Source organism: Sinohyriopsis cumingii, chromosome 19 (genome assembly GCF_028554795.1).
Source record: "Sinohyriopsis cumingii isolate HCF-2022 chromosome 19, ASM2855479v2, whole genome shotgun sequence".
Classification (NCBI taxonomy): Eukaryota; Metazoa; Mollusca; class Bivalvia; order Unionida; family Unionidae; genus Sinohyriopsis; species Sinohyriopsis cumingii.
Window position 1 is genome coordinate 34,501,200 of NC_142979.1, and position 13,647 is coordinate 34,514,846.

General features: G+C 41.7%; 1 protein-coding gene across 2 annotated transcripts in view; it reads right to left on the reverse strand.

Annotated features, from left to right (window-relative positions):
* The window catches only part of LOC149775420 (low-density lipoprotein receptor-related protein 2-like), a 233,125-nt gene that overhangs the window by 147,620 nt on the left and 71,858 nt on the right, over positions 1–13,647 (reverse strand). For both annotated transcript variants that reach the window (XM_089942933.1, XM_089942934.1), the window contains exon 11: positions 11,437–11,641. In XM_089942933.1, the coding sequence (XP_089799059.1) occupies positions 11,437–11,641 (205 nt within the window). The remainder of the gene's footprint in view (positions 1–11,436; positions 11,642–13,647) is intronic.

The following is a 13,647-nucleotide window of genomic DNA, read 5'->3' on the forward strand; positions in this document are numbered from 1 at the left end:
ACAAAACAAATATTTGTAGCCACGATTGTAGCTGGGCAAATGAGAGACATCGGCTAAATCGGCTTGCCATTGATGATCGATGCCTTCCACTCGGGTGCGACTTCAGGCAAACTTGCGTCGAATGGGTTTGTGTAAAGTGTAGGTAGCTTGTTCTTGTAACCATCGTTGCTCTTGAGGTAAACGGAGACTTTTCAGTCGCGTTTTGGCAGCACGATACAATTTTTGAACTCCTGCGTAACCTGCAGGATGTGAGGGATCGTAATAAATGCTGGCTAAGACTTTTTCCATTTTTTTTTGTGTTTGTGTGTTAATAAGACACCCACTCTTGGAAGATGCTACTCTTTTTCTCTTGGGGTACTTTCTTGGATTGCAATGCTTTGCGTGTGCGACCGGCAATAGGTGTTGAAGAGGAGGATGTCTGAGCGGGGGATATCGGTTCTTGTTTCACTTCTGTCTTCATCTTTTTAATCCATCCAATTCTGGAGGTAGGTGGTGTTGTTAACTTGCGTACTTTTTCTGGTGGAGTTTGAAACCCTTCTTCTTCTTCTCCTTTTTCTGTCTTGGTCACTGGTACTGGTACTGGTACTGGTGATGGTGCTGGACTCTTCATCAAGGTCTTAAAATCTTTCAGAGTGGGTAGAGCTGTTTCGTCTAAAGCTTTCTGGTGAAAGAGTTGCAGTCGTTGCAAGAGTTGACCGTACTTTTGCGATTTTTCTGTTTCGGACAAATCTTGGCGATCCATCAAGGACTGCAATTCGTGTTGTAACTGGGACATCTCGCTCAAATTGGGATTGGGAGGTAAATGCGGGGTGCGTTGTTCTTGCCACCGATGGTATTCGATCCATCGTTTGTAAGGCACTAAAGCTAGTTTTCGTCCTTCCATGGGGTTGTCAGGGGTCGATTCTGAGATCTTGGGACTTCCGAAGGCCTTTTTATCTTGCTCCCACCAGTCCTCCCAACATGGTTCCCAAGACTCCTTTCAGTATGGGGCCTAACAAGAGAGGTAAAATGCCTCCACGTTGGACCAACATCTTCTTTTTTTGACGAATGGGAATTTTCTTTCGAACCATTTGGCGAAGAACGTGACGATGCTTGCTTAAACATTGTTTCTGGTGTTTGGACAAAGGAATCGTGCCTTTCAAAACGTTCAAACAACATTCGCACACGCTATCGATGACCTCTTTGGAGGCTGTTTGAATGAGTTTTTTTCGTAGGGGTGGAGAAGCTTTGGACAGGACAGATAACATGTCCCCATGTTTGGCTAAACGTGGTGGCAGTCCTTTCCTTTTCTTTCCTTGGGGTTTTCTGGAGGGTGACATCTTTGAGTCTTCAGGAGCACCAACAAAACACTGATACACTACTTGGTCACAGGCCTTTTTTATACTGGAACGCGTCGCCACTGATTGTCTTTACGTCGTATCAGTTTGAGGACAGGCATGACACGTCGTGCAGGGGTACGCAACGGACTAAATCGAGCCAGTTCTTGCTTGGACAAATCCAGTAAACTTTGTAACATGCCCGATCTTTCTTGGACTTTGATTTTGGGAGAAGGTACTTTGTGAGCAGCAGCCACTGCCACTAAATTGGAGGGTCCTGCTACTGGGGAAGTTCTTTTTGGGGTCATCAACGGAGAAGTTCTTGGTGTGATCAACGTCTCCAAGTACTCTTCAGTTCCTGGTGTCATCAACGGAGAAGTGGACAAACGTGAGGATGCCGGAGACGCAGTCACTGCCGTGGCAGGTCGTGGTTTGCGAGTGTAAGGTTGCGTCCTGGCCGAAGTGCATCTCTTGCGACTAGTTTTCTTCTGTGGACTTTTCTTTTTCTGGGGACTTTTTCTGTTTCTTTTTCTGGGGGCTTCTTTTCTTTATCCGGGGTGGTGGTGTCTGGTCAGAGGAGGGTCCCGCCATTGGAGAAGTTCTTCGTGGGGACCTGGTCTTTTTCTTTTTCTTCTTGGGGCTTCGTTGGACTTTTGTCTTGGGTATAACTTTGGGGGCATTAGGATCCCATCTTAAGAGTGAGCGAATGATGACCCCTCCTAGAGTACCGCTCCCTCCAGGTTTCAAAATGATTTGTTTTTTGGTTTGAGTGTCGATGCGGGGATCGGCCAGTTGGACGAAAGCGACTTTGTTTCTATCGAAAAAGCGTTTGGTTTGATGAGGAATCTGAACGATTCCTTGGAGTAGTTGACGTGCCGTCACCGTGAACCATCGTAAGACTTCTTTGAGACTAGCTTCTAAGACACGAGCTCGCGTTTGTGGATTTTTTTCTCGACTGATGCCATACAAGGCACGAATCAATTTGACGGGAAGATGCGACTGAAGGGACGTCATGTTGACGATGTGTGAGACAGACGAAAAGGGTCTGAGGTTTTTATACATTTTTTTGTTGAGTGAAGTTAAGTCGAGGACGGAGACGTATACAGGACAGGCCCTCCGTCTTGGCACCAGTGGTGAAACAAGTGGGTACGAAATCGCAAATCATCGGGGGTCGTAGGTTTCAAATCGACGAGTAAATAGGCATGTGGAGTTTGAGTGGCATCGTCGTACGCCTGAGTCAGCCAAGGCATTCCTAACTGTTTGGTTAAGACTTGCACTTGCGATTTATCTCGAGGGCTTTTAAACAAGACCACGTAATGCGCATTGAGACTGATGGTGCGGTGGGCTTTACTTTGTTGAAACAAATTTTGGGTGATATAAACGACACTGGCATTACGGTGATGCCCTTTGCGCGTGAACAACAGTTTAATTTCTTCTTCGTCTTCTCCTAACATGTCGTCGAAAATGACCAAATGGGTTTGACGGGAGTCAGAGACGATGCCGTCGTCTTCTTTAGGAATGCCTTCCACAAACACGATGGAATCGCCTTGACTTTCTCGCAAGAGGTTGTACGCCGATTGCCACTCTTTGTAACACCACACGATCCGCTGAGGTGGCCGATCGATCAAATGATGTTTATGTTCGATCAAACGTTTGACGAATTCGGTTTTGCCTGAACCGCTAGGTCCAGCAATGAGCATGTTAAAGGGATGGCGAAGATACAAAGCCTCCCAACTGGCACGATCTAAGTGTTCGTCGATGACTTTGACAGTAGAGGAAGAGGGAGCAGAGACAGCAGAGGTAGCCATTGTGTGAGGAATGTCACTTGTGACACGAAAACAAACAAGACAAGAGTTTATATACTTTTTCAGAACACATTTATTGAATTTTTTTTTTCAAACATGAATACGAAAGACAAAAATACATAAAAGCCAAAGGCTTAAGTACAAGAATAAAAGGCACATGATAACCATGAACGTGGAATAAAAACAAGTGTCTGTACAACAACAACAACATGTTTTGGGTAATGTTCTGACCAGTTCTATAGTAGGGAGTAGTAAGGTCACACAAGTGTCCTCCCGAAAGGGTCTTTTAGGCCTGTCCACGACAGTCCCGTCCTGGGTGACGGGTTCTTCTGGCACCGTCACTAACACGGGTTGAAAAGTAACTTTTTTCCTTGAACAACTCTCGTGCATACTGGGCCACTTCTTGGGTCCAAGCCTCAAAACCCCATTCTTTCCAGGCACGGACATCTGTCCAATGGGGATGTAAGTCACAAACTACACACACATCGTCATACACGTCTTGGGTAGCTAAAAGTTGACGAATCTTTTTTTCCTGTTGAGGTCGAGAAGTATCCAGATGAAAACGCAAGGCTTTGAGCAAAAGAAGTTTCTCGTGACCATTTAAGGCCATTGAGGTGGTAAGTACTGATCGTAAAGAGTCCACAAAGAATCGGCTGGTAAACGAAATCCCAGAAAACAAGTCACTAAGACACACACCACTTGTCGTCCCAAATTGAATGGATACAGTTCTTGTAATAATCGATGGTAATGATCCACGGTTTGAATATGGTCATTGAGTTCCTTCAACGGAATCTGTTCAATAATATGTGACATAATCCGTGGCATGGCAACTTGATTTTATAGTGTCTTTGTTTCGGAAGCAATAAAGGTAATTTCTAACCAAACATGTTCGTTCTCCAGTAGGGAATTTAAATGTTACATACTGTAATTGAAACGTCAGAGTTTGTCTAGATGTTTCGTCTTTTTCTAAGCAGATTCCATGTAACAAATGTTGGTAATCCTTTAACTCGTCTTCCTCAATACGTTGCAGTAAGTGAATCTCGAAGTAACCAAAATTACGAACGTCTAGTCCATCATCATCCCCAAACTGAAAGTGTTCAACAAGGTCTGACCACTGAAAAAATTTCTGACGAATCAGTCCTCTTATACCATTCAGGTACCAGTGGTTAAAGATCTGGTGACGTAACGGATGCAATTGGTCTTTACGTTTCACTTGTATTTTCACCAGCTCTCTGTAAATCCTTTCTCTCAACTCCTCAGGCAAGCCCAAAATGTTCTCTTGTAAAGTATCCATAAGTATATACACTGTTTTTGGAATCGTTGGGTGGTGGCCAATAGCCTCGTTTAACTTTGTGCCTGATGTAATATCCACTCATAATCAGTCTTCTTGTACTTTGGAACAGAGCATAATTTAAAAACGGATGAATCACTTTGAGTTTGCGTTTCACTTGTATTTTGATCAGTTCTCGGTAAATGCGTTCTCTCAACTCCACAGGCAAAGCACGAATGTTCTCTAGCAAAGTATCCATGAATAGGTCATACTAAATCCTCTTTGGTCTGACACAAGACATGTACTGTTTGCACAGACATGGTTTCAATTCATTGTCGAATCTAAATCGTTTAGTCACTAATTTTCACGTTACAATTCGTTCAGAAGTTTCCTCTTTTACCAAGTTGACATTGCGTACAAGATGTTGGTAATTCGTTAACTCTTCCTCTGGAATTCGATGCAGTACGTTTACAATGTAGTAGATAGAATCGTCAATACCAAACCATTCCTTTTTAAAACCAGGGGGCCGTTGATCAATGTCTGTCCAATGGAACACTTTCAACTCAATCAGTCCTTGTATAGAATTTAGGTACCAGTGGTTCAAACACCGGTGACGTAACGGATGCAATTGTTTCACTTGTATTTTGACCAGCGCTCGGTAAATGCGTTCTCTCAACTCCACAGGCAAAGCACGAATGTTCTCGTGTAAAGTATCCATGAACAGATTATGGTAAGTTACTTCAATGTCTCGGTCCCACTAAGGGTAAGTAATGACAATTCGGTGACCATCGAGCATGTTCTACGTAGGCCGAATCTTGCGGTTCCCAGTGGTGAAGTGACACACCGCAACTGAAGCACTTGACTTTATCTCCTTCGCCCAAGTAGAAAAATCCGGCTCTAGCTAATTCTTCGGGGGTCGGTCCTCCCAGATACTTAGGCCATTTTCCTTTGAACGATTGAAGACGATTTTCAAAGTCGCAGTATTCCGACAAACGCACAGGAAACGAATATTCGTCTTTCACAGGTTCGTTTCGATGAGGGTTGGGTGACATGAACAGGAGTTTGCTCAGGGCTGGATGACATCCGTGGGGGGGGTAGACGTGAAGGTGAACATTCCCCTTTAAACTTTAAAACGAAACCCAGTAAAATGTCCAAGAGGACGAGCGGCATCACTTTCGCATCCCTCAGGTTTGACACGCACAGCATCACTTTCCATGATAGGGGTCGTGAGAACAAAGTTCCCATGATGCTTTACGGCATCGCTAAGGTCACAGCGTACAGCATCGTTCCCATCGCAAGGCTCACATCGCACTCGTCTGCAAACTCCGTTACGCAATTACAATGGTAACCACATGGACAATCGCAGTTTCCCTCTGGACATTTTCCGTCGCAATGCATGGGTCTTATCCATCCAATATTAGTCACACTAGAGGAAGATACAACTTTTTTACATTCCCAAACTGGAACGATGTCTCTTTCAAAGTATTCATCTTGTTCGCTTGGTCTTGGTAGTCACAATGAACTATCGATCATGCCTAGGGTTCCTTTTTATATACAGACCAATACCGACGTGTCCATACGGTAAGGTGAAATGATTGGGAAGTCGAACTCGCTTCTGGTACACGATTTTATAGACTTTTTCCAAGGGCCGACTGACGATGTGGTGAGTGGGTAAACGTACAATCTTGTTCGGTTGGTGAGTGGTCACTTTAAAGTTTCCATCCTCTCCCGATTGCAAGGCTTCTTTCAATACCCCAAAGTTGACCACTCGACTGGTACGATAATTCAGAGTCAGTCCTTTCACTTTGCACGTCGTGTGCACTTCTCCTTCTTTGTCACGGTATTCGTAGCCGTAATTTTTGGGACCGCCACTGACGAAACTTAGAATCTTGTCGTCGGGATGCTCGTCTGTCCAGGCTCCTAAACGGTCTCCTTCGATGTCAGGGTGATGTTGAATCGGGTGATGGATGTAAATGCAACTGTCCGTGTCAAAGTACAGGACGCGTTCCCCTAACAGTTCTAAAGCTTCGTACGATTTTAAGCGAGCATGGGCTGTCACGTAAGCCGCAATGATGACATTTCCAAAAGGGTCGTCTTGTACAAAGTCCAGATCTTCTTCGTAATTGACCAAGATCAAATCCTCTCGAACGACGTCCACGTGTTTCATATATTTGGTTTTGTCGTGAACATCTGGAAGTAGCGAGAAGGTTCTGTCAAATATTCCGTCTTGGGTAAACACGGTCGTTGTGCCATTTTACCCCACAAGCAATTTAACATCACTTTGGCAAACGATCGCCTGCCTTCGCTTTTCTAGATGTGGTCTAAAGAGATGCCTTCTTGTTCATAGTATTTCTCTTTGAATTGTATTTGGTCTTCGGGAGTGTGACACCAGGACGGATAGCCGCTGGCTTCTTGCTTCAGTTTCAAAAAGGCATCCACGTAGTCGGCGAAAATGCCTTTCTGCATGGGGTCACCCTTGTGGTATTGCTGTGTCTTGGGAAAGTGGCAAATTTCGTACACTTCTAACAGTTGGTATCCCATGTCCAAAGCTTTGAACAATTCTACGCTGACCCATGTTCCCGTCAAGGCACGTTCTTCCTGGGTGTGATGGCAAGGCTGGTCTTGGTTGCACGTTTCGGCACAAGTACGGCACAAAGGAAACATCAGTTTGCCTTCACAATGGTGAGGTAAGACGGGATGGTATAGGTTCGTGGGAGGCAAAACTTTGCACTTGATCAAGCCTTCGTATTGTCGAATGTTTTTCAGGTCGATGTGTTCCGTCAGCAATTGCGGGTGCCCTACAGGAAAGCGACAATATTTGCACACGTAGGGATACAGCGAACACACGTCCAAATATTTGATTTCTTCTCCTTTCTCTTCGTCGGCTTGGTACAGCAAACAGGTGGCATTGGTCCTTCCTCCGTACAAACTATCCCTCGGGTTCAGCGGATCCATGAACTGGTAACTTTCCACGAGGCGTTTAAACTCGGAATTGGTTTTCATACGGTGATCGTACTCGTGTTCCCACATTTCCACCACTTGGTATCCTTGCTGTTCTAACTTTAGGCGTCGCTGACAAGTGTCCTGGTACAAGTCTTCCATGGTTCGTTGTAAAAACTGATTTTTAGTGCTACGATCAGGGTAACAGACGGGACATCCGTGAAATAAGCAACCGTTAAACTGGTACACGATCATTGGGTTTTCTAAGTCCCAGCCATCGACCGAATACGTTCCGATGGTCTTTTCGCCCCCTCCGTTGCGGGCATGCTGAATCCATTTGTCTTCCTTGTCGCACAAGTAATGTAACCAACGTAGGGCTTTGACCGAGTATTGACGTTTGACATAGTGGGTCGTTTGAGGGCTAATGACAGAAACGGTGTTTTCAGGCATGAATCGTTGTCTGTACACTAAGGAACACGCTTTGGCAATGGTGCAAGCTTCTTTCAAAGGATCGACCCCTCCGTGTTCCATGAACAGTTCTCGAAATTTTCCACAGCAACGTCGTAAAATGTCTACGTCGGAACGACAATACTTTAGCATTTCTTCCTGAAAGTCGAAAGGGTCCGAAGCGTGAGGCTGGTACCAAGCGTAGAAAGCTTCTCGTTGTTCGGTACGCAACATGTCGGGGTCGTAATAGTGAGCCTCGGGTAAATGGGGTAGAACGGCGTGTTGATTGGCTTCCGTATTGAAAAAGTGTGGAAAGTACCCTTTAGCCATTTCTGTCATTCCAAACGTTTTAGGCATTCGGCTCAAAGGCATGGCCAAATAGCTCATGGAATCTTTAAACTGTACTTGTCCCACTTGCATAAAAATGATTTTGGCTCCGTTCAAAGTCACTTTAGGACGCTCGGTGCCTTGTTCCGTATAGTATCTCAAAAGAAACTGTCCATCGTATCCGGAGAAATTGTGAGCCATCACCGTGGCATGACGATGACAATCTCCGTAACGTTCGATGTCCTCTTGGCTCCACGTCTTGTCGATGGGGTCTAAAACCCATTGGGCAAAATCGGCTAACGTGTTATGTCCCCGAAAGATTTTTTCACGCCCTCCAGGAATCTTGCTGCAGTGAAGGCAATGACTGAAGATAGGTTCTTGAATGCACTTCTCGCACGCTCGATGAGCCACGCAGAAATTAGGAATGTGAATGCCGGTCTCTTGCATGCATTCGAAATCGAAAAAGATGAAATTGCCTTTCTTCTTGTGACCGTCCTCTTTCTCTGGTTGGGGTTGGTATTTTTGCACGTAGCATTGGTGTTCCAAGTCCACGATGTGGTGACAAATGTGACATTTTTTCTTTCCTCGACATACGTGTGCCTTGGTACTATTGGTTCATAGGCCTTGTCCACAGGTAGGGCACAATTTCAGGGGTTGACAAGCACATTTCTTCTGTGAACCTTGTGTTTTCAAATGTTGTTGGTAACAGGTAGGGCTGACAAACGTGCGCAGACAAGTTGAACAAGGCACTGGTTCTTCGCTCAGACAGGGTGGAGAGGCCAAACATCCTGGGCATTTCATTCCACAATGCTTGTGTTGCTCTCGATTGTTATAACCATAATCACATTTCTCTCAATAATAAGCATATCCCAGGAATCCGGTGATGGTGGTAATGGTATCGAAATGGTCATCGTGATAATAAACATGAATGTATTTTCCATCCTTAAAATCTTGGCCTCGAAACAACAGAGGCCCGCGCATTTCTTGAGGGTGCACTTTCAAGGTGTAGCGTGGAGCTAGGACATCTTGCAATTTTTGCATCTCAGGAATGCCACAGGGTGCGTCTTTGGACAGTCCGGCTTGTTGCAACAGGAGTTCTGCTTCGTTTCGTTGTTTGGCTCGATCGGAACGTTGAATAGTTTTCCAGGTTCTTTTCCATTCTACCGTGTCGTTCTTGTTGGCATAGGTTCGTCCCACCACGATGGCACGGGCTAAACACATCTGGTCATGAGAGTTGTTAATTCGGACGAGACTCTTTTTGGTGTTGCGAAGGTCGTCCACCAATAACATCTTTTTGCGTCCAGTTCCTTGAGGAGGAGAGACGTGGGTCATGTCCAGTGTGGCTTTGCCATCGGTGATATCAAACTGATCATTAGATTGTTGTACGTGTTGAATCTTGTCCATGACTTTGGAAGCGGTCAATTCTGCAGGGGTGCTAAACTCAATCCAAACAGGGGATTTCAAACTGTCGTGTTGCATGAAAAGTCTCAAACGATCGTCTTCTTTGGGTTGACATTGTCGCTTGAGTGCAGTGAGCAAAGAATCCCACACCCCAGTGATAAACACTTCTGCTTTCTCTAACGGCACTTCAGCCTTGAAATCTTTAAACTTCACTGTGTATTTGTAAGCCGTGGTTCTAAATTTTCTAGAGGAGCGCTTTTCCGTCTCTCGAATGGAATAGTATTTTTCAGGGTTGACTAAGGGTGGTGAACTTGGTTTAGAGGTTTTAAATTCTGGTTCACTCATGTCCTCTTCAAAATCACTGGCATGAATTTGTGCCAAGATTTCAGCTCTGGTACGAGGCGATAGATCACGTTTCTGCCTCTTACTTTCTTCTTCTTTCTTCTCGAATGAATAGGATCGTTTCATCTTGAGTGCAAAACGTCAAATGACTCAAGTGTAAACACCATAGACTAATTTATAGTCATGGCAAACCAGCGTATATAAAAGGGTGTGTGTCTTGTCCTTTCACTATTCATTTCACTCTCAAGCCGAGCACAACGATGGGAGAGACTAACCAAATCGAACGTTTCGTCAGAGCTTTGCGAGGGGTCATTAGAAAATTCTCTTCAGACCAGCCGACGGACTGCTCTCCTTCCTTTCGAGATAAAAGTCAAGATACTTGCTATATCTGTCAGAAGAAAGGGCATTGGTCTTCAGAGTGTCCAGACCGTCAAAAAAGAAAAAAAACAGGGGCTAAAAAAGACAAAAGTCAAGATACCTGTTATTATTGTAAAGAAAAAGGACATTGGTCTCCAGATTGCCCAAAAAAGAAACAAGAGGAGTCAGAAGAAAAGAGGAAGTATTCAGAAGAAGAGAGGGATTCTTCGGAAGAAGAGAGGGATTCTTCGGACTCGGCTTCCTATCAAGCGGTTATAGTTGGTAGCTCATATTTTACTTTCTCAGGAATGCAGCAATGCCGTGGTCGAATCTCACTCATTAATAAATTCTAGCCTTTCAAGATTTAACACTGACATGTGGAAGAAAAAAAAACAAAGGTCGAGGTGACACTTCACAAGGACTTTTCTGGCTTAAATGTGATGAAATTTTAATGCTCAACTTGTAAATATAATTTTAGTAGAAACAGACTTACTACACTGAAAATAAATATCAGATATATTTCTGCAGGATTAGTGTCTTCATATTCTGGTTTTTATATTGCAGCAATATATTGCAACCTCCCTACTTTTGTGAAACATATTCCTAAAATGGAAATATTATTTAAAGACTTCTGCTATCCTACTAGAACAAAAGAATATGTTTTAAACGACCGTGCTATTAGCATTGGTTATAGTTTGCTTGACAGAAAAAATTCGCTTGGCAATATATAGACATACATACATATAGACAGACAGACAGACAGACAAAGAATGAAAGACAGACAGACAAAGAGACAGAGACAGAGAGATATAAAGGCCAGCAAGCATAATAGAAGGATTGGAGACATGTATAGTGCGCATGTTGAGTGTAAATGTAAAGGAACAATTTAAAAGCCATCTTTTATTAATGTAGGGTGCATATATATATATATATATATATATATATATATATATATATATATATATATATATATATATATATATATATATATATATATATATATATATATATATATGTGTGTGTGTGTGTGTGTGTGTGTGTGTGTGTGTGTGTGTGTGCGTGCGTGTGTGTGTGTGTGTCTGGTGTGCAGGAAGAAAACTTGATTTATTGAAAAGGATAAGTTATAGACTTAACATGTATGGATCATAAATTTATCAAAGATGAGGACATGCATTAAACAAGTCGTACCGAATTTCTAAATAAGAAATATAATTGAATCAACCATACTTACTGTATATATTTCTTTGTCTGTTTGGGTCAATCACTTGAACTCCATGTGGTACACCGGAACATCCTATCCTTATTTTATCCTCTTGCGTGGGACCATATATAAGAATTTCATTTTTGTGTTGGCGCCCGTACATGCCCGAGGATATCATGTCCTCTCGTGAAGATTTTGGAAGGGAAGAGCCTTGAAAGGAAAGAATCCTTTGTCCCTATTGAATGAAATGTAACCGAGTTCTGGAATTTGAAATTGTAATTATGGCTTTTTCGTGTGCATTGCTCATGAAAAACAAAAAATTACAAATGATGATTATGTGAACAGCCGAACTCCGATTAGCCATAATCGTTTTTGAAAATTTTCTAGTGCGGGACAAAAACTCAACTACTGTCTCTCATTGCTTGTTCACTTTCTGTATTTCACGAATGTTAGAGAGGTGGCCCAGAAACGTTTATTAATTATTACATTATTACATAAATACGATTAGTCTAATAGTATGCTAAACGAAATTAAATGACTCGATACAATTGCATGTACATAGAGGATAGTAGTATTTTCACTAGATATGCCAAAATTCACAATAATTTCTTGATTTCTTGATTTTAAAAAATGACTTCAGATTTAAACACATTCGTCAGTACAGTACCTTATACTAAGCTTATTGCCTTAAATTAGTTGAACCTGATACTTATATTTCATTTGATTGTGTGTTTGTTATCTTTACAAAAATATTTCATTCCATGCTATTGTAATAATACTTCGTATGCTGGCGCTGACCTTGTCCAAAACTGAGTTCAATTCTGCTTGACTTGAATGACTTTTTTTATTTCATGTTATGTCAACAACTATTACATAACTATATTATTCTCTATGTTTATGGGCTTAATATTAGGATCTTTATTAATAAAAGAAGTAAATAAGATTATCTGGGTCAGAGTTTCGACCTTTCCTAAGTGAATTTTATATGTAATAGTTTTGAGTTTGTAAACATCAGAATCATTGTAGAAGGTTATTTTCTATTAGGTATTGGGTTTATATTAATTAATGCTAATTGTAAACTGATGACAAATACAGACCTATATAATCTTTAGTTTGTGAGGACTTGGTCATTCGTGCTTTAACATCTAGCACTTTCAAGTTTTAATATGTTGTGACATGTTGGACTGAATTGTATTTTCTTCAAATTATTGAATTCAAGTGAATATTTTCTATGGAAATACAAACTTGATCTTATAAAACTATTGGATAAAGATATTCACTGGAATTTATACTGAATTCAAACCTAAAATTATATTACAGTGATTCAACAAAAGACTGGACACATCAGCACTCCATAAGCTACCACATACACGTCATCTTTTGGGGAGTTTTACTGAATTTTATTCAGAACTTTAAATTATTAGGAACTGTGTCTGTAATTCTTGGATAATTTTAGGATTTAATTCGCTATACACTAAGTTGGTTTTCTCATTTTCACTTTGTATTCTAGGGAAATAAATATGTTTGTTAAATTTTACAAAGCCTGCTATATTTAATTCTTTTCTGTTACTTATTTTATGAGCATAAACTCGTAACAACAAAATTTTAAACATGTTTACATAGCAAATACATTTAGCGATACAAAAATGTGCTAAACGGCAATAAATTATATTACATGAAGACCGCTGGATATTTTGAACAATACACTCTAAAATTTGACAGTGGTAGATCACAGAAATGATACATATCACGGTGTGACATGAAATATTGGCCGAAGCAACTAACTGCACCGTGTGTACGTAAACTGCTCGTTATGGGAATTAACAGTGGCATTTGCTAAAGACAAGCAGAAAAGAAACTGTTTTGTCACACTTATTTCAATAAGCTAAACTGCTGTCAGAATACAAATTAATCTTACCTGATGACGATACATTCAAATCAAACAATAAAACTAACTTAAAACAATTTAATGTTGATTTGCAACAGTTTCAAAACTACACCACGGCATGACTGGATTTACATCAAGGACAAACACAAGTACTTTACCTATAACAGTCTATAATAATATAAAACTGTACAGGAAGTCTTTGGGGACCTACATTAACTGTTGTCTTACTCACTTGTAAACGCAAATATGTATGTTTTACAGGTACTGTTAACTATGGAGAACAATGCCATTTTATTAAATAATTTGGTATGACGTAACGGCAAGTCTCATCCCGTAGGGACGTCGACATGTAA